This window comes from Pseudochaenichthys georgianus, chromosome 5, assembly GCF_902827115.2.
Source record: "Pseudochaenichthys georgianus chromosome 5, fPseGeo1.2, whole genome shotgun sequence".
NCBI classification, from domain to species: Eukaryota; Metazoa; Chordata; class Actinopteri; order Perciformes; family Channichthyidae; genus Pseudochaenichthys; species Pseudochaenichthys georgianus.
The window spans coordinates 15,503,911-15,529,761 of NC_047507.1; the positions used below are offsets into that span (position 1 = coordinate 15,503,911).

Consider the following 25,851-nt stretch of genomic DNA (forward strand, 5'->3'; position numbering starts at 1 on the left):
CAATGTTCAACTTTTGACGCCTCGGCAGAAGCGTCAGCCAATCGAATCATATGCCAGTACAAGCTCTAGCCAATCAAACCGCTGCTTGTGTGTCAGGGGTGGGAGATTCATGTGATTAGTTGTTGGTCGAGTTTCAGACACGCCCGCCGGCAAGCGTCAACGCACGCCGCTGGGTGGACGGGCCGTTCAGCTGTTTAACATATTTCGCTTCAACAGTTCAGGTGTTTAACAGTCTTATTGCCTGTGGGATGAAAGTGAACCTGAATGTATGACTAAATAAAGAACCTTGAACCTTGACCCTTTTTTCTTTGACAATGTGAAGTGAACTGGATTCATACAGTCATAAATGTAATGTTGTTGTGTATTGAGAAATACATAATATATAAAAGTAACTAAATATGTATATACTTATTTCGACCTTATATCTTTGCATTCCAGGACTTTCAGGCCTGACTTCGTCTTGGTGCGCCAGCACGCCTTCAGCATGGCCCAGAACGAGGATTTTAGAAACCTGATCATTGGTCTGCAGTATGCGGGCATCCCCTCGGTCAACTCTCTGGATTCCATCTACAACCTCTGTGACAAACCTTGGGCTGTAAGCTATTTCAGCTAAACTAGTTTACACCTGCAAGAACCTAGAAAAAAGATATATTAGCTATACTTTGCATTGAATAGATGCTTCAATATGTTTTAATGGAGCTTGTAGCTCTCAGTTTAAATTTGTATTAGGTTGACTCATGTCTTTTTCTTGGCTTCAAGCACAGTTACAATTATAACGATCTAGAAAAATGTCTCTGTTCTATGCTTTAAGTCACATTTAACTCTCTCCCTCTATTTCTCTCTTTCCATGTTCCTCCTCTCCACCAGTTCTCCCAGCTGACCAATAACCAGAAGAGGCTGGGTTCAGATAAGATCCCTCTCATTGATCAGACTTTCTACCCCAACTACAAAGACATGGTAAGATTTATATTGCATAATGTCAGAAACCAAGTTCTCATCAATACAGAATGTGTTGAGCCATAAAGTTTCAAAGTATCGTGTTTTTAGTTAACTATTTGTCTCAGGGCAGTGAGATGTTCTCTGAAAGCAGAACGTAATGTTGTCTGTAGATTTCTTTGGTATATCTCTGGTAAAAAAACATTGAATAATATTTTGAATCACTTCCAAACATGCCATTTACCCTTTTTGAGGTATAAATAACAACACTTACTTCAGATAAGTGTTGTTTTTGTCACAAACATGTGTTGACATTTTATATATGTTATAAGGTAATGTTTCAGTTACCTTATAAGACATATATAAAATGTAGTATGTAACTGTGTAACTCATGAGATAAGTGCCCTTGCTGATTCTCTTTATGCATTATACTTACTATATTCACTAAAATGCCTTTAAAGTATAATATAGAGGTGAAGTATGAGTATTATTTTGAGTGCTTTTTCATTACTACTCTGTTGGAGATATTCTGAAACAGCAGCAACCCTTTGAAAAGCTCGAAAAGTCCTGTCATCTCTAAGCTGTCTTTGAAATACTGTAAATGATCATGTTTTGTAACATTTGGTTTGTGATGAGCAGAAAGAAAGAGTCACACTATTACATTGAGTTGAGACATTTTATATACAATCTTTTTTGGTACATGGAAATAGAAAACTCTATAGACAGAAACAGAGACATAAATACAAACCCAAACCATTTTTTCAGTATAAAACAAACGTGAAATTGTTTGATAGCGCTTCACTAAAGCTATATAGTTATTATGCATTATTATCATGTCATGTCATAAAAGCCTTCATTTAATTATTGAGCTATTTCCAAATAGTTTGATTTCACTGCACTATATTTTGCAGGTTACATTTAAGTATGTTATTGTTGAATGTGGGGCTTGCATGACTTTTGAATAGCGGCTCATGCATCACTAAGTAAGCAGTAATGCATTTCAATCGGTATCACTTTAGTGAAGTAATCCAGTAACAAGACAGGGGTCAATTCAGATTTGGGCATTTTAATAAATGTTGAGAAATCATATCAAATAATGCCTATTAAACAACAATCAAACCACTAATTATACCTTATTCATATCAGTTATTTCTCTTTTTTGTTGGTTAATCTTTATCTTTTCTTGGACTTGTACATTGAGGAGAATCCACTTCCTGTTTAGAAGTAGTTCAAAGACATTGAATTGAACCGTGTCCTGTTACCTCTTTTCCTCTCAGGAGCGGGGGCTTGGCCCTACAGGTGGCAGTGCTGTTGTTAAATTTCTGGATTAGATTTTTTTGGCAAAGGAAATAGTACAACCAAGGAAACTAAACACACAAGCCTCAAGATAACAACTTATACGCTATAAAACAAGAACGGGTTAGCCTTTCAAATGTTATTTCTTACTCAAGTACAATATTTACATTCTCAGCCGTTTGAGATTATAAACTGCGATGATTTAGATGTACAAGAATTATAGTCACATATAATGTGTCAAATCTTATCAAATTACTATTAATTGGAGAATGCCTGGTGTTGCTTTGCTTTATATACGTATATACAGTGCTTTTTCATATGCATGGGACTATTTTTCGATAATATATAAAGGAGAAATTCAATATCAGAATGTGTGGGATGTGTGGCAGTGCTGCAGTCAGCCTGCAAACAATTGGTAATGTTTGATTGCAGTGTGTGAAGTCAACTTTGCAGGATTGTGGCAGAAGTTGGCAGATTATTTCTGTTATTTTCCTCCTATTGTTTTACAGTAAATGTCCAACTTCCTCATACTCTCAGTAAATGCAAGCCTTTTGAAATGTATACATCAACAAAAATGAAGTCGTTAGTGTTTGCCAAGGTGATTAATTACCTTCAGGCCTCAGAAATAAAGGAAAGATTCACTATTGTGTGAATCATTTGCAGTGGATGCTCTGCTGCTGATCTTATTTTGTGGAAAATTGAAGGTGACGTGGAATGTGAGAGAAAAATGAGGAATGAGGAATTTCTAAAAGCCCATGCCGTTTACAACAATTTTCCCTGAACTCTGCTAACTCCCTTTATATGAAAAAATAATTCAGCCACATTTATTTTTAACAAAATAACTTGCATGTCAAATTTGAGCTACATAAGCAAAGCAGGAAATGTTTCTCAGGACTTTGCAGGAGTTAAATGGAAGTATACTGAACGTCAGAAACTACAGGTCAAGGGTCAGCCAGGTCCAGGAAGTCTTTCTCGGGTGGGGGTCCACCCCGGTACCAGCTACAGGTCGTGTCAGAGCGACGGATACACGCATACTGCCGAGCCTGCTCTCCATTTAGGCTGTTATCCAGCAGCCAGTCCGTCCACAAGCACTCGTGTTCTCCTGTTGATGCACACGGCACTGTGTAGCAGGTGTTGATCTTGTGGATACAATGTTTGAGTAGCCATCAATATTTGTTGCTAAAGTCTGCTTCACATGTGTTAAGAACGAGAGTTTTGTTGGGTTACATTTGAAAGACTGTTTCTATCGACACATGAAGCTATGAATGAGTTTGATTGTGAAAGAAAAAAACGCTTTAAAGTCTTTCGTATTCAAATAGAGAAAAAGTTTGAGTGAGGGATGAGAAAAACAACTGTTTTGCAGTTTGTTTCTGGAGGTTACTCGAGGCAGATTTATGACTGGGTCAAAGATAAATAGGAATGAATAGAGAACAAACAGTCCTTACTCACTCTTCATCACAGCCCATCTGGTATCTGTAGTTGAGATCTTCTTCTGTGACACGGATAAGTTGTCCCAAGACTCTACGAGGTCGCACTGACCAATGAAATTCTCCAATCACTCCACATACTCCTGTTTGGGGACATCACAACACTTCTATTGAAAATGTCATCCTGCATTCAGTAGTTGTCTGGTTGTGTATTATATAACAGCCTATAGGATTATAGTTACATCAAAGCTATATCTGTTCGCAGTTTATATAAATTCAGGTTGCGTAATATCGTGAAGTGTGACATTTTTTTAATTATCTTTCTTGCCAAGAGTTACATTAGAAAACTTAAAAAGAGGGAAATCAGCTAATTTGGTTCTTGTGTTTTTGTACAAACTTGATAAATGAGAAGGTGTTAGTTTTAAAGGGGATATTTTCTCCTTTTTCCAGTATGTATGCTAAGCTCAGGCGTGTCTGTGAGATGATTACAATATTCTGATTCTAACTGGAATGCAGTCTGCATGTACCATACACACATGGAAGTCATATTGATCTTCTAACCTAACTCTTAGAAGAGTAGAGAAAAAAATAGACATATATTCCCAAAAAGTTAAACTTTCTGTGGCCTTTTCCTACTAAAAGTGCGATATATAGATTGACCATTGCGTACTGTACCTGAAAGCAAATAGCCTGCTTTATTGTTGGAGTCCAGTTTGACTCCACACAGAGAGGAGAAGACTGGGGTGTGTACACGTACTGAATGTCCTTGGCCTTGTTGAAACCCTTAAACATCTGTACACAGAGAAACACAGGGAGAGATTGGAGAGGAAATAAGGGGGTACAAAACCTGGAATAATACATTTAAATACACTATATATGTGCCAACAATGCAGGCAGCAGCAATAATAATAGGACAATGTATATGTGTCTCCAAAAGAGACCTTGTTGGATTCAGGGTAGGAACCTTTTTTGGTAGATGATTTTATTTGATAAGCTTGAGAGAAGGCAGAATATTTTCTTTAACATTGAGTGAAATTAAGTGTGTAATGTTATCAAAAGTTGAACTCTCCAACTGTATATGTTGGTGTCTTGAGGGGTGTTCCCCTCGTGTGAATATAGTCCAAAATAGAAATATAACTGGCTTTCTTTCATTTGAAGCAGACATTAATGGCCAGTATTCGGTCAATGGAGATGGACCATTTTGTTTCTGGTGTGAATAATGTTTTGATCAATGGACCAATTAGAATTTGTTTTCCTTTCCTGACAGCGTAGCCAATGCCCACATAATTATAGAGCTATACACCCATCAGCATAAACGGCAGCAATTATGCTTGCATGCAGCAGCTGTTAGTACTGTACAGAGATCTCACCTTGATCATTTTGATTTCATACTGGATCATCTTCATGTAAGGTGAGGAGCTGTTGCTAGGCGACACAATCTTCTCTCCGAGATCTTTGCTCTTATCACTGACGGGAGGAAAAAAGCAACAGAAATAAAAGAGTATTGAGATTAATTGAAATGCCATAGGCAAGAAAAGATGGTGATTTACATGCACTAGGTATTCATGTTTACCATTAGTGGGTTACATGTTTCTCCTTCACTCTAGATTGTCAATGGATAAATGTGTTATTTTCTTTCTTTATTCCCCTTCTCCTTCCTCCTTTATCATTTTGCTTGTCACTCGTCTTCTCCCCACACAGACAGTGCAGCGATCCCTCTCAGTAGTGATACAGGATGTGTCCCTTCTCTCCTCTGGGAGGGAAATCAAAACCCACATGGAATAACAAGTAGCTCTCTGCTTGCACACTCCCATTAACTGACTCCACACACACACATGTATGAATACAGTATTTAACAAATGCCATACTAGCACAAGCCAAACCGTGTCTGGCACAGAGGTGATTTCATATTATTTTATTCTGTACTTAAATGTAGTAAAAGGCTAAAGTAGCAGGCTAATTGGTCTGTGGTTCCTCAAGCAGGACATTGAAGTCGTATCATTAAAGACAAAACCCTCATTACACTGAAGGTATTATTAATGTTGGATTGTTTCAGTCCCACAAACCACAACATGCAGTTAACACTGCGCCAAATACAACAGTGTTATCCCAGACATACAGAACTGCTTTTTCCTTCATCACACCCATTAATCTGCACTTTTTGACATCTGCATGAGTCATTATGTGAACTGCCAAATTCATTTCCACTGTCAAACATTTCCTTAAAACTAACAACACTGTTGTAGGTCAATCAATCACTGAAACATAATTAAGTGTACTATCAGGCCTATAGTTTTTACAGGTTATTGAAAAGTCCTACAGAGTGACTTTGAACATGGCAGACAGCTCCATTCGCTTGTATCTCACATTAACAGAAAAGCATTGGCCACAGCAAAAGAAAAGGCATAGAGTTGTATCATTAATCATCATTAGCCTAAAGGGAGTTAGGATTGTTTGAATGAAGTACTTATCCATTTTCAGCGAATAACCTACAGTAGATTGCGGTCTGCACGCCCTAAAGAAGCAGACAGGAGTTATTTAACATAATGAAATCTATTACTTTTGTGTCATGAACCGATTTTATTCGAAATCATGAACCCATTTAAAAAAATTACTACAATTTTCAAGTCAAAATGCGTCTCAAATAACCCTTTAAGTGCATTATGCGCCGTGTAAGAAGGTAAAGCTAGACAGACTTAGCTCCAATAATAAATTGGTGGTGGAGCTTAGCAAAGACGATTGATTATGCTGTTGTATAAGCAACTAAGATGTAATTCACTCAAATATCCTTATTGTTTGACCTAGTTAGCAATGCAAATCTTACAGTAGGCTGACTGGCATGGCCTTTGATTATACAGTATTCTGTAGTATATAACTAACTATTTACTTTTCTTGGCAAAAGAGAAAATGTGGTCCCCTCTAGATGCACCCGAGTGAGATAAAAACAGAGAAGGAAAGAGACAGAAGTGGAGCAACAGCCCATGAACAAAGGCGTACAAGCTACAGTATAGAGAGGGAGAGAGAAAGTGACCCTAACCCTCGACCTTTCTCACAGCTACCCAAACCATCCCCTTGTTTGAGCTTTCCGCCTCATCACATAACTACACCCTGGAGCTCAGTGTGTTCTTGGAAATTGGTTCAGGAGAAGAATATTCTTTTCCTAGGCAAACACACAGGAAGTTAGGAAAGCAGGAAGACAAACAAACGGACTGACAGCAAGTTAATTGGAACTTGTATGAAGTGTAATAGTTTATTCATAGTGCACTGTGTCAACTGGTCCAATGACGGGTCTCTTTTGGAAAATATCAGACAGCACACAAAGCTAGCTTATATAGGCTAGAGTGTGTCAGAAAACATGTGGCCTGCATCCAACTGTAGATTAATACAGATTGATTGATGCTGATAAGTTGCTCCAAGTAAAGTATAAAGCATCTTGAGCTTCTTCAAAAAATAACTTATATAATCAGGAAACACAAGCCTGTAAACTCGCCTTTGTACGAGCAGCTGTGACCTAAAAACCTCAAGCAAAAGTTAAAAACTCACTTTAATAAAATGCTTATTACATTGCAGTCTTGTGGATACATTTTCAGTAATACTTGTGCTGTTTAGCCATAGAGTATTGTACTTCAGTAGAATGTAGATGTGCTTGTCCTTTTCTTAAGTATTCTACCATACTTTATTTGAGTGAAATTACATTTTTACTTCAGTGCATATCTTTTTGATTGTAGTATACCATGCAGGACAAGATTTTACATGCAAAGCATATGCCCAACACTTTGTTGTTTAGGTATTAAATATAACTAATGTAATAAGTTGTAACACTATAGCAGTTTGATTCCACAATAAGAGATAAGAATAAAGGTCTGTTTGTTATTAAACAATTGAAAACTGACATGTGGTCTCTGATAGACCTCAAACATATATTCAATATTATCTTACTTGCCGATAACTCAAACGTATACAATGTATCTGTGATCAGCCAAAGCTTCAAGTATACTCTGTAAGAACACTTGTTTGATGGTCAAAAAGCCCCACACACCCACACCACACCCACACCACACACACATACAAACACACACACACCTTTTCAACATCCGATCAGTGGGCGCTGTGTCCAACCTTTCTATAACTTTTCAAAACCGATAATCAAACTCTCCGACTTTATACCGTGTTTGGCCAGCTGTTCAGAGGAGAAAAGTAAGCTAGCTTTTATCCACATCATTATATAACATACAAACTAGTTCTGTTCAACAAACCCAGATACCAAGAGGATTGCTCTACTTGTATCTACTTGAAGTTTGAGTATCTGTTAGTCATATTCAAAACAAACAGCAAGTATTGTTTTATAGGCCTCTGACAAGTCTCCTTTTGAACCCTTAAACATCAGCACACCCTCCTCAACTACTATTACACTCCTGAATAAGCCTGTCATGCTCACATGAAAAATAACCACTTAAAGGTGGGGTAGGTAAGTTTGAGAAACCGGCTCGAGATACACTTTTTGTTATATTCCATGGAATGCTCTTAACATCCCGATAGCAATGAATATCTGAAGTGCTTTGACAACAAATCCATGAAAAAATGTCGCCCTGTCTGTCAGCCTTCCATCTCGTGCACGCACAAATGTATCTCGTGCACTCATTGGGCGTGCCCTCATTGGGCGTGCATTGCAGCAGTACTTCAATGACTCGCCAGCAACAGGCGGCCACTTTCACTGGTCTGCTGACGTCATGTGCGCGTTCGTGTGTGTTGGAGGAGGTGCTCTGTAAGGAAGTCTGAAGGAAGGGGCGGATTCTTTTCAGCTGTGTACTTTCAAATGTTAGTGCACTCGAGCCGGTTTCTGAAACTTACCTACCCCACCTTTAACCAAATATGATAATCATATTATTGCCCTTTTTTGTTCATTTCAGCTCTTTGATCTGCACTTTGGCAACTGTAAAGTAGATGAAATGCTTTGGAGAAGTATCTGCCCCATAACATTTTTCCCATCTGAGCAGAATAATGACTCTTAATAATGGTTATAATCCACAACAGCATAACTGCGCTCTTAGATCAAATAGTTGGCAGTGTGAGCATTGGCGGTATATCAGTGCAAAATGGATGGGCACAGAAGTTTCTATTGCCAATAATCCAAGAATAGCACAGTGATATTCACTATAGCAGATCATTGGTTTTAGTTGGATCACCATCCAGGGATAATCATTTCTCTATTATGACATTTATTGTAGATTTTATAAGTAATGAATGAAAAGCCAAACTCAATTATTTCCATGGTTCTTGGGTCTTTCTTAAATGATTCTCTTGGCCCAGATTCTCCTAAATGTTTACTCCCCATGTAGACATATTTGAATTGCGCAGGCTAGGTTACCCACTCACTTCAGTTGCTGCAGCTGTTTGATTACCATGAACAGGACAGGCACCCTGCTGAGGAAAAGTGGCTGTGCATCTTCCTCACAGCTACATAACCAAAGAGAAATATTGCAAACCATGAGAACTGATGTAGTAAGTAACTTCCCCCCTTCCTGATGAATCGGCACCCTTGTCATGCTCACAAAGCTGGACTGTCAGCGGGCTTTCACACTGATATTGTTAGTATGCAGACCATTAGACCAAGCCTATAGACATGGAAATGAAGTGGGGAGAGTGAGGGAAAGAAAGAGAGAGAGATGGAGTAGGCATGGCTTGGCCTCTGTCCAACACACACACACTCACACTCATGCACACAATCTCAAATACACAAACACAGCCAGGGAATCGTCTAAGGTTTGTCCAGATGGGATATTACTCAGATGCACAGCTTTATTCAAAGGGCTCATCGACTCTCAAAACACTGTCAGGTCAACTAAAGGCCACCACCAGCTTCAAAAACAACCAGGACAGTGGAGCAACCGATGCCAAGAGATGAAACGTTTTCTAAGACACAATTAGTGTGAGTGAGGGATTTTCCTTATTTGTTATTCATGAGTCCAACGATTTGTATCCTACCTGAAAAGAGCACGGACTCTTGTATCCATTCAGAGATAAACTTTTACATTCAAACGTAACAAAGACCGGTTCCCAAGCATAACCAGAGAAAATGGTATCAAAGTACAATAAAAAACGATTTGACTATTTGTCCTGTCACACAGTTTCCAATGATAACATTGGAAGAAACGGTGCCTCTAATGATAGTAAGTAATATATTAAGTACATGTAATTGTTGGTTGGTAGCTAAATAATAATCATTAGCTTCACGGGTTGGTTGGAAGTTCTGTGTTTGACTGGCTTGGTCACAAACAGGTTTCTGAAAACATGCAACAGACTTGATTTCATGCTAAAGAAAATGCCCTGTTTGTGTACTGTAGTAGTCTAGTATTACAGGCAGTCATTTATGATGGGGGAATTTAACTTCAAACTGATATTTGTTATTGACATGCCCCTATGGATGCTTACAGCAAGACAAACAACAAATACGTTATAATGGTTTTTAAATGTTTACCTACAATTGTTGTATATTTTATTTAGTTTGTAAGAGTAATAACTGTTTAGTTCTATATACCAGGACAGACATGCTAACATTGCATTACACTCTGATAGCAACGTATTATGCGACTCCCACGTACTGTAGGGTCTAAATACTAGACAGTCGATGTCTTAGTCTTGAAGGAAGCTTTTCTAACCTTTAATCCCACAAAATAATGTATTAGTTTGCTGCTCTGCTGTGGAAGTATTACCAGCAATGAAATCAACTTAAAATGATACTGTTTGCAGCTTACTTCCAGCACGAATTGCTTCTGTGTCTTGTTAAATAGTTTTGGGGTTCTTATGTTGCCAAAAAGAATGATAGAAGAAAATACCAGAAGAGGGATATAACAACTAGAGTGCTTTACAAGCATAGTTACAAAAGTCTAAGTTGAGGCCTGGTTTAGGTGTAGTCTGACTCATAAGAGACACACTGTGTATGTAAAACTTTGGCCTAATAACACTGCCCCATACTCTCATTGTGTTCTCATAACCCAGATCTAATTTGGCGTTATGGTGGTTCTGAAAACAGGTCTCAGCCTCCATTTCAGACTGATTATTTTTATGAGACACATCTTCCGAGTACTTTAAAGGAACTGACCTATTTATACACCGGGGGACAAACAAACCAATTAGAAAAACAAGACAAAAATGCCATTAAAGCTATTTCTTCATCTACTTTCTCTTTTTGTCTGCCTCTCTTCTCTGCTGGAGTGTAACCTTTGACAGAAGCACATACTTCAGCTTTCCACAGTCGGGAGCCAAGTACTCAAAGTCAGAGCAGAGTGTTGGTTTTGGACTGAGCTTAGACAAGAAAGAACTGGATGATGGGGGGGGTGTCAGACAGATAGACAGGCAGACAACCCTGCAGACAAACAGACAGACAGATAGAAAGTATGCCAGGGGCCACTAGGCACTCGCTGTTTTTTTAGGGTTTGTTTTTACAGGGTAGAGAACAAGACGACTCAATTATGTAACTACGAAAAACAGATAGCAGGTTGTCTAGAATTCGAAAAAGTTACAATAACACTAATGGACATTAGTGCTTATTGCCATATAGGAAAAAGAGGGCCGGTCAGTATGAATGTGTAATTCTTATGAATATGATATGAAAGTTCACTTATGGACATTAATCCATAATCAGTGCCCTAACAATCCATATATGTTACATTTAGATTTCCTATATAATACTTAAATCACCGATATTTAGATAGTCAACGTTTTTCTGCAAAACTGATTAACAATTGGAAAAAGCCACAACAATAAAAACAATGATCAACATTTTTTTGTTTTCACATACAAAAAGATCAGCCCTAAAGCTTTATAGAGTGTTTTTTTGTCGCAGTACATATTCTCAGAGGATTTCACTTCTTCCCCTCCCAGACAATCCAATGAAGTTGATCAAAAATCCAAATCAGAGTCCCATTCCTCCAGACTCCAAATTTAAAATCATAGACTGCCTTTTAAATGATTGCCTTCACAGTGAGTTCTCTATCTGTATTGAACACAGCAGGTTTTATACTCTTAAGTGAACAGAAATTAAATGGGTCTTCAGTTATTAACTCACCAATCTCAGCGCTGCAGAATAGCTGCTGTGGGTGTGCTGGGTGGCAGCTACATCCCTCCACAACCTCCTCCATGCCTGCACCAAGCAAAAGGAGAACCCAGAGGCCCAGACACGCACTCCGCTCCTGGGACAAGGCCATGATGACTGTGCCCGCTCCACCACTCGATGAACGCTGTGCAACCTTCTTCTGATCCCGTTAAGTTCCACGGGAAAAGCAGATCAGGCAGCAACAGGGAAGGAACAGATAGAAGAGTTGAAGTGGTGGGATTAGCTCTGCTGAGCTCAAAGGCAGCTGTGGATAAAAAATGTTTTCATAAGTTTAAAAACACCTCTGATTTCAAGCCGGAGAAAATGGCTCGAGTTGAAGAGAAGGCTGCTGCTGCCACTGCTCTCTCTTTCTCTCTGTCCCTCTCCCTCTCTGGAGACAACACACAGAGAAACTTACAATAGTCAGATCCCCTCACACTCTGGTCTTGAATGCTGAGAGGGTCGCACACAGGGAGCCTCTTATGTACTCAACAATTTAGGGACCTCCTCAAACGCAGGGGGAAAAAAAACGACCATCCTTTGCCTCTTCTTGTAACCCTCTTTTGATGTCCTCCCTCTCCTCCCATTGGCTGCCAGAGCTGCATTCAAGCAGTTAGTCATGAAAATTAAGACCAATTAAAGTGTTGTTGGGCAGGTTTTTAAGCATAAATACAAATTAGAAGTGTTCTTTTCAGATGAATCACACATCAGTGAATTGAGCAATAAATGGAAACGATAATCATATAAACGGTCTCTAGAGTACAAATATTGCTGTTTGGAGGGAAGCTGGCGCAATTTCATCTCAACACAGCACTTTAGGAGCAATGTTTAAAAGTAGACATCTTATTGCATGTGAGCCCATTTAAAAAGAAACAGCCGTAAAGACAGAAATAATTTTTAAATGATAGTCTGTAGCTAAAACCTTACCAGATGTACAAACATATCAGAGGCAGTGTAATGTTGTATTACATTCTACAACAATTTGAATGTTGCACGGCACTCAATTCTATGTTTAAATGTAATATGTGTTGAAGTAAATCAGTCATCAGGCGGACGTACAATTATCCTAACATCGTGAAACATTTACTTGTTGTTCATTGTTCGTCTAGCGTCCAGAAACAGCCCTCTAAATGTATGTTAATGCTGCTCAGTGTCAGATGGTTGATATATACATGTCTTTATGTCTTTATTAGGATCCCCATTAGCACTAGCATTGGCTATTCTTCCTGGGGTCCTCACACACTCAAAACATACATACAACAAAATTAAAACAAAACAGCTCATAATTTCATGCAATTTACAGTGAAATGAAGTGAAAACTAAAATGGTCATCCAATTATCGCCATCCTAAGGCCAAACAAAAGTAAATACAAATAAGTGTACATAATAATATATGCATACATAGCCACAGTTCAAATTTACTTTGTAATTGTCACGGATGAGTGAAGGAAGCAGGACCCAAATGCAGATAACCTTTGAGAAACCCTTTATTTCAAGGATAAATGATAACTACAGAACAGAACACTCTCCGGTGAACTCCGTCACCAACAAACAATGACCCAACACTGAATACAGACAGAGACAAGACTAAATACAAGAAGGGGTAATCATGACAACGAGAAACAGCCGGGCAGGGGAGGAGAAACACAAGGACAACAGGTGAACACAATCGGGTAATCAGGGAGGGAAACAGACAGAAAGCAGACAGGCAGGAAACGGGGGTGAACACTTAACACAATAAGACAGGAAACCCAAAGACAAGAAAAACACCAACACAGACAAAACTACAAGCGTGACCTAACATGTGAATTGTGACAGAACCCCCCCCTCAAGGGACGGATTCCAGACGTCCCTAAAAAAAAAAAAAAAAAAAAAGTCCAAAACCCCAAGCAGGGTGGGCGGAGGGGGTCCGGAGGACGGGTCTTGGGCTGACAGCCCAGGAACACAGCGGAGGACCAGGAAGGGGTCTCGGGCGGACGGCCCGGGGGGCAAGGTACAGTCCAAAAAGGGGGATTCGGGCGGACTGCCCGGGGACAAGGCAGAGAACCAGGAAGGGGTCTCGGGCGGACGGCCCGGGGTCAAAACAGAGTCCAAGGTGGGGACCATGGAGGACCGAAGGCAGCGGCAGGAAGAGTCAGGGACCCGGGTCCGAGGGCGAAGGCAACGGCAGGAAGAGTCAGGGGGCCGGGCCCGAGGGCGAAGACCGCAGCTCTCAGGGGGCCGGGCTCGAGGGCGAAGACCGCGGCTCTCAGGGGGCCGGGCTCGAGGGCGAAGACCGCGGCTCTCAGGGGGCCGGGCTCGAGCCGGTGTCGACCGGACAGGATCAGGAGGCCGGGCAGGAAAGCGCTGATGGGCCAGTTCCGGAGATCGGGCAGGACCCGGTGTCGGCCGGACAGAAACCAGAGCCGGTCGGACAGGCTTCGGCAGGATCCCCCACGGAAAAGGACCAGGAGTTGGCAGGAACCCCGGCGAGACCGGTGATGGACATGGGGCTGGCAGGGCCCCCGGTAGCACCTCCAACGGCATGGGATATAGGGTTGGCAGGACCCCCCGGCAGAAGAGTCTTCTGCGGGACCCCAGCCGGGCAGGGGAGGAGAAACACAAGGACAACAGGTGAACACAATCGGGTAATCAGGGAGGGAAACAGACAGAAAGCAGACAGGCAGGAAACGGGGGTGAACACTTAACACAATAAGACAGGAAACCCAAAGACAAGAAAAACACCAACACAGACAAAACTACAAGCGTGACCTAACATGTGAAATGTGACAGTAATACTTAAATAATTTTTTAGCAACCTTTTGAAATGTACTTGAGAATTTTCCTGAATGATGTGAATATAATACGATAATTAATGAATGTAGGTTCAAATAATCTTTTCTGGCACAGTAACTAAGGAGCCATCACCTCCTGGCAGATCTATATAATTTGTTTAACCATAATATAACTCAAAGTATAAACTCTAAATTATTTGTTGAGATTGTCATGTTTTGCAATGCTCGACCCATAAAGACCTACTTATCTTCATAAACCTGTAAACGGATGATATTGTTCTTCACAGCCACTCATTTTTCACAACTGGTTCTTTCCGGTGTGTATGAGGTCATTCTTGGTATTCATCATTATTCACCCTTCAAATATTCTATTGCTTTTCAGATTACATCTCCAAGTTTCCCAGTGGTGGTGAAGATAGGACACGCCCACTCTGGAATGGGAAAGGTAATGTTGATTAATTCAATTTAAAATGCTAAAGTTAGTGATGTTACTTCATGAATGATTAACCACCTGCTAATACGCTAACATTGATCCAACAGTGATGTCTTGTTTGAATGGAAGACATGTATCAGTAAAATAAGGGAACACGGTTTATTATCGGTCGGTCTTTAAAATCCCTTTTTGTGCCAAGAGATAGCTGAATACTCTGAGCAGGATCGCATCTGTTTCGTTTGAACTGTGTTATGTTTTCTCCGACAAACACTACCTCTTAATGTCCATCTGTTTTTCTTTACTCTTCATTCTTTTATGACTGCAGCATACCTTTTTATCCTCCCTCAGTCCTTGTTTTGTCCTTTCGTTGCGCTGGTATTGATTAACAACTGTGTTAATATGTTCTGGGTGAGGTGTTTATCCTCTTTTCACCACTTCTCATCGATCCACCACACATCGTTCCCCTGGACTGCTCAATCTGATATTGTCCCGCTGTGTAACTGGGCCTTTCTTTATTTCTTTATCCTCCCCCCACATCACTCACAGACCTCTGTTCGACTACAGAGCCATTCTCTGTTTATCAGCGATCAAAAAAGAGGGTCCTTCCTGATAAAAACTGTACAGTGTTGTTTGTATTATTGTGAATCTCACTTTTAGGACACTGAGACTACATCAGATACCATCACTTATTTCTTCTCCATGCTCCATATTGATCCAAGTATTTTAATTAGGTCTGCATTATTGACGATGTGACATTATGCAAGTCACAATCGACACTAGAAATGCAATCTTCATGTTTTTGTTACCTAGCTAGTATTTTTATGTTTAATTAACACAAGGACTGGAAGAAGGGGGTATCAGTTATCCTATGTTTGAAGTGAACAGAAGTCTGTTGTCTTTGCCCAAGAAAGATATACGTTTTTTATTTGTGAGCCTTAGAGGGGCTGATTTAGACAGAGCCAAGCTAGCTGTTTAGCCCTCCTCCCCTTCTCTATGCTAAGCTAACTGTTGATCTGTTTAGCGCTAGCTTTAAGGGGCAGACATAAGAGTGGTATCAACCGTGTTGCCCTTATTACAAAAATGGAAAATGTACAATCTCTGATGGAAAATAAGATCTATCAGAATCAGTGTCATTATTATAGTAAAATATAACATACATTGCAATGTATGGCCTTCCTTTTAATAATTTGTGTTTTTCCATTTGTTGTCCCCCTGAAGGTCAAAGTGGACAATATGAGTGATTTCCAGGACATTGCCAGTGTGGTGGCCATCACTCAGACCTACTGCACCACGGAGCCATTTATAGATGCCAAATACGACATCAGGGTCCAGAAAATCGGCGCTGACTACAAAGCATACATGTGTGTGATCTCATCTTTTACTTCGAGTTTTCTTTAGCCTATTATGCGTGTTCTATATACCTGAACTTCAACATGTAATTGTGACAGTAATCCAATTGAAACCATTTTTTTCATTAATGTCTTAATTTCTTTATCGTAACAGTGAGCAACAGCACCATCAGAAGGCCAAAAAGGATAGTCAAACATACATGCCATCACTTGCATCAAGTTTCTAGGGACCCTATACACACAATTATGATTTTAAATAATGTGTGACATTTTCTCTTGCAATCCTTTTTAAATAGTTTAAGGAATACCAGCGAATTGAGTGCTTAACTGGATAACTTAAATGAATTAGACAGGGTGTGTTTCAGTACTTAGTTGCTGTGTGTAAACCTGTGCATAAACTGTAGTATCTTTACCTGGATGGTGATCAGCCTGATAACCTTAACACACAATTTCCTCTCTTCCTCCAGGCGAACATCCATCTCTGGTAATTGGAAGAGCAACACCGGATCTGCCATGTTGGAACAAGTAGCCATGACTGACAAGTGAGCACCGCTTCCACATTAGTGATGCTCCGGCTGCCTTTGTGTCGCACACTTAACTGTTAGTCACTATGTGCTCTCACAGCAGATTCATTGGGCTGAAACCAGTTCACATGGGTAATCACAGATGTTTGGAAATCAGCTTGTGATTGTAGATGATTTGGCTAAGAACATTTCAATTTTTACATCGAGCTGCTTTGTTCCAACCCAGTCTCACAGCATTTCGTGTTCACCAACACGATTTTTAATCTATTGATTCGTGTTCACCAACACGATTTGCCCCTTTTTTTCGTGTTGCACAGCACGATTTTAAAAGCAATGTATTTCTACTGGTAATGTGTTTCGTGCCTGCAGCACGTCTTTTTCTCCGGTCGGGTCGTGGGAGACCGGAAGCTGTGTGGTTCATAAAAACATGTTCTTACTCAATATCAAGCCACAATTATTGCTTTTATTTTAAATCGTATAATTTCGGACTTTTGTTTCCGTCTGTGAGGAAAATAAATGGGGCTCAGAGCCTCAGGATACTGAAATCTGTATTTTTAAATATTTTTTCCTTCTAATTTGTTATTCTTTTCAAAATAACACACTGTTATTTACTCACCAATAACATACAATTATCCTTGCTTTTATTTATTGGTTTAATTCCATAATCTCGGGCTTTTTTGGCGTCCGTCAGGAACTGAATTTCAAAATAAAAATAACCGGAAACAGACGTAGGCCTATAAGGGACATTTCGAGCATCATTGCGATTGTCAACATTTCTGAGTTTAGGATGGCCGAAGACACTACACTACCCATAATCCCCAGCTATCGTTTAGGACTACAGTCCCCGTAAGGTTACGCAGAGCGTCAAACAGCTGTGTGAAATGGAACGAAACCACGCCAGACTATCCAAAACTGGAATTGAACACCCCCCCCAGAACTACACATGCTGTCTATTGTGTTTTGCAAAATGTTCTATGGGACGTCTCTACTGAACGTTTTCGTTTTTCCCACATTTAGAAGTTGCCAGTATTAAACACATTGGTGTTATCAAATGTAAAACATATAATTAATAAATGGGTGAAAATCGCTTGTGTCCATAATGCGCAGCATTAATATATAGCATTAATATATACCCACATGACAGCTCATTGCTACTTTGTAATTCTACTCCACTACAATTCAGAGGTTAACCTGTCCACTGCATTTATTTGAGTTACTTTGCAGATTCTGATTAATTATGTGAAATATAAACAACCCTTAAATCAGACTTTAGTTACACCTGAGTAAAATTCAGGTAAGGTGATTGTCAAGTGCCAACAATCAGGAGAGATAGTTGATAGTTGGTGCTTTAGAAGACTAAACATGTATCTGCAATTGACATGAATGGAAACAAGTAATAAAGTATATTCATTACTCGTTATTCTCTACTAATAGTTAATTAAAGACTGTATATTATGGCTATTTTGCACATCCCTTTCAAGATTTTCAAAGGTTTATTGACATATCATACACAACTACGGTGTAGTTATGCAATGAATGAAAAACTTGGGTCACAGGTTCCTCAACAGTGCATTACAAGACATCTATCAATATGTGTGTACCTCCACCATTAAACTGTCATATTCTGCACATTTCTTATTCTATCTACATACATAAGAGTATAATTAATGTGTATAATATCAGTTAAAATAAGTGCTTCAACATAGTTAACATTGCAGGAAAGCAATATATTAGACGTTAAGTACTTTGTCAGGCTTAATATTTATCTGTAGATAGATACCCCCAAAGACCTTAATCTGTTATTTAATGTTTAAATAAAGGTTAATCCGTTTTTCTGTTTTGCACCTCCTCCTATTAATATCTTTGTACATCCTGCACTAAACTGTTTTATTGTAGAGATCACTTATAGTATCTTCTTGATTTTTATATTCTATATTTCTATATTTATACTTTCCCCCTATGAAAGTATGTACTCTTAATATTTTTTTAATCAAATATAACACATAAAAACAATAATTCAATAACGTTCTTTAACCACTAGGAGGTGCACACAAGGTACACACAGCCATAATAACTTTGTATTATTAGTGTGTATGTACAACATCTGAAGATGTATAGTTTTATGCATGCTTTCACATAATTTTACAGCATATTGCTATACTATTTCAGACTCAGTATTTACATTCTTACATTCAAAGAAAATCAGTAGGCTAATATCTTTAAAAACTACAGTCCTTTTCTATCAGCTGTGCACCGTTATGGTGTAAATATAACCTATCTATGAATTAGATCAAATGTAAAAGTCAGCCGAATTAGTGTTGATACTGCAAGGAGACGTATTGTGTGAAGAGAAATTCAAGATGTTGTTTAATTGTTGATATATTTATGATCCACGTCAAGTATTCAGTTTCGGCGGCATTTCTTCCAGTTTTTCCAAAGGTCTTCTCATCAGGGCTCTCTAAATAAAGAACTACGGCAGATCTGTAATATGTAATGCAGCCGAACCGTGTATTACAATGCCGTTATGTGATGACTTTCAAAGAGAAAAGCAAGAGCACTCGGAATTAAGTATTATTTTATTCTTTTAAAATGTTTTCCGGATTTCATATAATATAAACACCAAATCCCAGCATGCATTGCGGCTAACACATCCAATCAGTGAGCTTAAAACCATAGCTGAGGATCTTGGGTAATCGCTCGAAATGCCTACGTCTGTTTCCGGTTATATTTATTTTGAAATTCAGTTCCTGACGGACGCCAAAAAAACCCCGAGATTATGGAATTAAACCAATAAATAAAAGCAAGGATAATTGTGTGTTATTGGTGAGTAAATAACAGTGTGTTATTTTGAAAAGAATAACAAATTAGAAGGAAAAAAAGATTTAAAAAATACAGATTTCAGTATCCTGAGGCTCTGAGCCCCATTTATTTTCCTCACAGACGGCAACAAAAGTCCGAAATTATACGATTTAAAATAAAAGCAATAACTGTGGCTTGATATTGAGTAAGAACATGTTTTTATGAACCACACAGCTTCCGGTCTTCCTCGACCGGACCGGAGAAAAAGACGTGCTGCAGCCTGCAGGCACGAAACACATTAGGCTTGTTTGAGACAAGCAAGACCTGCGCAGACCTGCGCAGTTGCGATCAACGTCTTGCTAGTGCGTTGCATGATGGTTAGTCATTTTGTCCGACTTGCTCTGGAGGCTCGCCCACAGGAGACTTTAAAATCTCGCGGGACAAAGACGCCCGCAGCCTTGAGAGCGAGGCGAGGCGAGTTGGCGCAGTTGCTCTCCACGAGCTGCGGAAGCGAAATGCTTGATGGGAAACGGCTCGCTGGTATCTCGAGCTGAGCGCTCATTGGTGGTTTTTACCACGTGCTGCTGATGAAACTCTCCAATTGGCTGGCAAAAATGTGTTGTTGTTTTGTGTCCGTTTTACGTTGCCACATCCATTCCCATTTTTCATCATTGTTCCACAATGTTTATCATCATGAAATTAATATCTATATATTTTATACTACACTGCTTACCGTTTTCATACTTTATATATCTTAGCATATTCATACACACTGTTCATACTGCTCACAGGCTGATATCTAGTGTATTCATACCCCACTGTTTATTCATCATTCAATTCATTCTATCTGTTATTCTGTAGATTGTGTACATTACTTTCCACTTCACTGCTTGTTGCACCTGGTTAGAAGCTAAACTGCATTTCGTTGTCTCAGTACCTGTAATATGTGCAATAACAATAAAGTTTCTCTTTAAGTTAAACCAAATCATTAAAATAAAATCTATTGTAATGTAATGATTTGGTTTAACCTTATTTATTGAATACATCATTTAAAATGGCAAGATTAAATCAAATTACATCCATGTTGTACACATCATAAAGCTTAAAGTGGCAGCTAAAGAATTAACACAGCAGCAGGTCTGTTCAATTCATGCTCATTAAGCTTAATGTGTGCGGATCTGAAGGGACTGATCATTTGTAGCCTGTCCACCTATCAGTTTTGCAAACATTAAGAGGGAGGAGCATTTATATTGCATCCACTTCATCTGCAACGAAAAACGCCAACGCAATTTCCGCCATTGCAAACCCAGCCAGTCAAGCCGACTCCGAGTCCGAGCTGTCCGACTTAAGACGAACTTTTTGACACCTCCCCCGGCTGCGATCGGCTACTCTCGTCTACTTTCGAGGCGAGCCGCAATGTGTCTCAAACAAGCCTATTACCAGTAGAAATACATTGCTTTTAAAATCGTGCTGTGCAACACGAAAAAAAGGGGCAAATCGTGTTGGTGAACATGAATCAATAGATTAAAAATCGTGTTGGTGAACACGAAATGCCGTTTGAGACCTTTGCAAACAGTGTTGTTTTATTTTTACTTTTAACAGCAGTTACAGATAATAACTCAAATAAAAACAATAATAATGCATGCCGGATTACTGGCAAGCCTTAAAGAGATACTAAATGAAATTCTAAATAACAACAATTGAGTTGTATGATGTTTAGTGTCGCTAAATAGCTAAAAATGGATGCACCGGAAGCTTCCATTGTATCAGAAGCAAGCATGTATCTCACAAAGTCAGAAGTCCCCTACAGAATAAGGTGTTTTCCACTTTCCTTCATTAAAGTTAATCTTGCCATCCATTAAAATACCTTAATGCCACAATGTAAATCCAGAAACCATTATAATCTAAATCTTCTTTAATCTGTGAGAGTTTAAACAGAGTACAGTTAGACTTTAAACCTTACAAATGTAATCTTAAATGATCTGTAGACAAAGTAAAATACCTGCACATTAGATTGTCCTTTTGGACAGTATTGATATTTCAGTTTTGCCCTAGTGTGCTTGTCTTAGTTATTAAGAGTGCAACTGTGATGGACCTCTTTACAGCTGCCAAAGCCAGCAGCAGCAGCAACCTTATGTTATGTTACACCTTTACTCTGACTCACCTTGCTAAAGTTATACACAAGTCAATATTTCGTATTAACTAGTGTCCAAGGACCATCATCTTTCAGAACAAGCAAAATGGTGTAAGGAAGGTAACGTTCTTACCTTCACTGCATGTTGTGCTTTATACCTGCAGCTCTTCTTGACCCACTGCAAACTTAGCAACTCAGCATTGTTGTACACACATTAGTGGTGCCCTATGTGTTTTCTTTTCCATTTGTTGTTAACAGTCTACTCTTTGTAGAACTAATCCAGTTTTGCTTGATGACAGGTATAAACTGTGGGTTGATGCCTGCTCAGAGATCTTCGGAGGGCTGGATATTTGTGCCGTCAAAGCCATCTGTGGCAAGGATGGTAATGACTACATTACTGAGGTAAGACAAAACACTCCAAGAAGGGAGGGAGAGAACTCTTATTTGACTGCTGCCGTATTATCACTGTATTTACCTCCAGCTTTCATTAACACACCTGTTGACATCAGCCTGTTGTAGTTGTGTTTCATAAGAAGGAAAATATGGTCATTAAATCTTAAATTAAGCATGTCTAGCCTAATTTACACTAGTGGGGCCTTAGCTTGTCTGGCTGGAATTATTATTATAAGTATTAGTTTCATAACTAACATCTGGTGTTAGTTTAAATTTAAGGTTACCTGTATCTGTTATCTATTGCCCACCTCTCTTGGTCTCCTGCCCCTATTGTCTTTCACTTTTTTCTAACTTCTTAGGGGATAAGCTTGTATTCACCTTGAGCCTCGAGGAAGAGTTTAGACTCGGACAGAGAGAAACTCAACTTTAAACAGAGTTGGGTTTAGGCCCAAAGTGACACACAGGCTAAGACAGAGCAAGATTGAGCCCAAAAGAAGAAACAGAGACTCTGATAGAGGAACAGAAACTCTAAACAAATGGATTGCTGGCCAACTAGAGGCCTGCAGGTGGGATCCTAGTGGAGTCTCAGGAGTGCTGGGTAGTCCAGGCACCAAAGTTATGGGCAGTAAAGTAACAAGAGAATAAATCCCAGGAACCAGCCAAGATATACTCACACCCAAGAGCATTCAAGTTGATTTGAATCAAAAGTAAGTATAGCTTACAAATGATCCTTGCCAGGCGCTTCACCTCGGCTCGTGGGAACAAGACTGCAGATGCTAAAAGGCATTGTTGACTTTCAGGAAAATGGCACAGGAATACAAGGCCATGATGCAGGTAGAAGGCTAGCCAACAAGGAATTAAGCAGTGAGCTGGTCAAAAAGGAAGCTCTGGAAATAACAGGAATGAAAAATCACAGCCTGAGGACCTGAGGGACTCATTTGGCCACAGGATTGAGCTGATTAGAGGCCAAGATTTCGGCCAGCTTAAGGAGCAACTGAACAAGCCAAAAGATGGAGAGCTGCTTCTCTCTTGGTGCATTTTGGCAGTAACCGCAGAGCCACTCAATGGTGTGGGTCATCTCAGCCCACTTGGAAAAAGTTGGGGCCGTTTTTGCCAAATGTCATGCAGCTGGCACCTAGTGGCTGGACCAAAATATAAACAGTGATACGGCACATATGGTTAGCGTGGCAATGGAGAAACATTTTAGCTTAACTTATGATTATGAAGTAAATGTTGATTGCACATTGTAAATAATGGCACCATCTGTATTTTGATTGGTTCCCTATAAGCATCACCTTCAATATACAATTGTGTCTGCCTCTGGGTTTCGACCTGGTGACTATAAACACATGATTTACGGCCCAAAGTGGGAAGAGAATAGCACTTGATTTGTGCGTATACTTATAAAAGTAATAAAATAATAACACAAAGCTTTTTAGTCTGCACCAAAAGGGCAAACTCATTATTGCTCCCACATTGTCACGGATATTACAGCTACACTTTCTCTGTTGTTACCCTTCACAGTAAAAGCCCTAGACATATACACTGCTGCCTACCAGAGAGCATTTTCAAAAGGAGCAACTCAACAAAACAGTTTGTTTTACTTACAGAACTAAGCTAAAGGATGTTCTTTCCTGCTTTGATCACAGCAGATAGATCAGGCTTTCTATTTCTAGGGTTGTTTCTTGCTTTGGACAGTAACGTAAGCCAAGCTGCTTGTGGCAGCCATATTGCTAACGATATATGAACAAGTGGATTGATCTACTGAAATCCATTTGTTCTTGAGACAGAGCCTAAATCAAAAATACCACTTGGAAACATAATGGGGGAGGAAGAAGTCTGTTCCCAATTAAATACAGTTTGCTATGTTGTCAATAAATACGCTTTTAGTTTGACTGGCACTTAAAGAGGCAAACACATCCACTGGTGCTGTGACGGGGCACCAGACAATTATACAGAGATGGGACCTGAGGACATCAGACGTCTGGCAGGGGTTGAAACTCAACTCAAGGAGGACATTGAGAGGAGAACGGAGGCATGACAAAGTTTGAACAATTACGAGAACAAATCCAAGTCTGACAGTCTGAGGCTGAAGAGGATAGAGGTGGACATGATGTAGGAGCCACAATGAGCCTGCGTTTTCCAGGCAATAATCTAAACACCCCACTTACACTTTGAAGTATGCTGAATGTCAAAAATAATCAGCACTTCGGTGAAAGGTAGATTAGATAGGAAAAATGTGAAAGACATGTATTCTCTGAGTCATCTCCACTGGATAAGTGTTTTGGTTTTTATAATGATGCTATACAATTGCTGAGTTCCAGTACATGGATGTTGTCATAATATCATTTTATCGTCTTATCTGGCATATTTTTGTATATTTTTTCACATATTTTAAAACAAAACACTTAGTTTTCCAAACCAAAGTATCTATAAAAACCTTGACCATATAAACCAAAACTGTTCTGACCATAAAACATCAAATCTAAACAAATATATACAACCTGGTAGAAGATGCAATCGTATAAACACTACCAGAAAGCTTTGTCCAAACATGATGTGTTGACCTCTGTGCCGTTCTTTGTTTTTCTCGGCTAACTCTTTTTCTAGTATGGGTCAACAACATTATAGTGATGTCACTTCTCGATAAAGAAGGCCCACACTTTCTGATACGTCATCTGTGTCCTGTTTGTGCAGGTTGTGGGTTCTTCTATGCAGCTAATCGGTGACCACCAGGCAGAGGACCGTCAGCTCATCTCAGACGTGGTGCTGGCTAAGATGAACCAAGCCCTGGTCACAAGGTCATCTAGTGCTTCCCGCTCTCCTGCTCGCTCCCCTCAGGGCCAGAAGCCGACTACTGTGCAGCCCCAACAGGTAGAGGCTGATATAAAACCAGCGTAATGTAAAAACCGGAAGGAATTAAAGGCCTGTCCCTATTATACGCTGTTAAAAGTGATGAAAACAAACAAAAGTTATGCCAATTATTACAATTTTACATTATCTCTGAGGGATGACTCAAAATAATTATCTAAATGACACATGGTCATACAAAATGTGCTTACATTTTCCTGTGAGTATAAGGAAAGGCATGTTCAGAATCCGACAGGTCTGCAGGAAAGTTACTTTGGTGTAGCGTTTCACATTTAACAGCTGATTATTTGACTAAAACCTGCTTAACCTCGTTTGCCTTTCTTTCCTATTCTCTGTTTCTCACAAATGATCTTACGTCTTCTGTTTTTCTCTCATCTGTCTTCCACTCTCTCTCAGAGCGCTGCCCCTAAGGAGGGACTGCCAGATCCAAACAGGACCTCGGGCCAGCGCCCTCAACCTCAAGGTTGTCTGACCACTGTTCTGCATTGTAATACAAGTGCTTCCACTGTAGGGCCAAAGTATGAGTAGGGAAAGTCTCACTTCACCCATCTAAAGAGATTTCTCTGAAATGAAGCATCCAGTACTTGAAAGAGACATTTTCTAACATTAGTAAAGATTACTAAAAAGAAGCCAAGAAACAACAGGTTATTACTGAAAAGAGATAAAGAAGGTTGATTTTTCTTAACAGAACCAATGCTAGAAATGTTCCCTCGTTTCAGACTGTGTGCTAACTTGCTGCTGTGCTGTAGCTTCATGTTTAAGTTTATTTGGATGTTTGGATTATTTTTCCCAAAGTGTCAAACGATTCCTTTAAGACTAA

General features: G+C 39.5%; 2 protein-coding genes across 2 annotated transcripts in view; one reads left to right on the plus strand and one right to left on the minus strand.

Moving 5' to 3' along the window:
• The window catches only part of syn2b (synapsin IIb), an 81,563-nt gene that overhangs the window by 49,939 nt on the left and 5,773 nt on the right, over positions 1 to 25,851 (plus strand). The window contains exons 4-11 of the mRNA XM_034083219.2: positions 439 to 595; positions 868 to 957; positions 14,911 to 14,973; positions 16,180 to 16,322; positions 16,778 to 16,852; positions 22,067 to 22,169; positions 24,858 to 25,034; positions 25,428 to 25,494. Coding sequence (XP_033939110.1) covers positions 439 to 595; positions 868 to 957; positions 14,911 to 14,973; positions 16,180 to 16,322; positions 16,778 to 16,852; positions 22,067 to 22,169; positions 24,858 to 25,034; positions 25,428 to 25,494 — 875 coding nt within the window. The remainder of the gene's footprint in view (positions 1 to 438; positions 596 to 867; positions 958 to 14,910; positions 14,974 to 16,179; positions 16,323 to 16,777; positions 16,853 to 22,066; positions 22,170 to 24,857; positions 25,035 to 25,427; positions 25,495 to 25,851) is intronic.
• LOC117446796 (metalloproteinase inhibitor 4-like) lies at positions 2,846 to 12,375 on the minus strand. The gene is given in 11 exon segments (XM_034083221.2): positions 2,846 to 3,385; positions 3,689 to 3,718; positions 3,721 to 3,777; positions 3,780 to 3,803; positions 4,335 to 4,404; positions 4,407 to 4,451; positions 5,030 to 5,109; positions 5,112 to 5,126; positions 11,728 to 11,911; positions 12,225 to 12,308; positions 12,310 to 12,375. Coding segments are annotated over 11 exon segments (867 nt in total). The 3' UTR covers positions 2,846 to 3,173.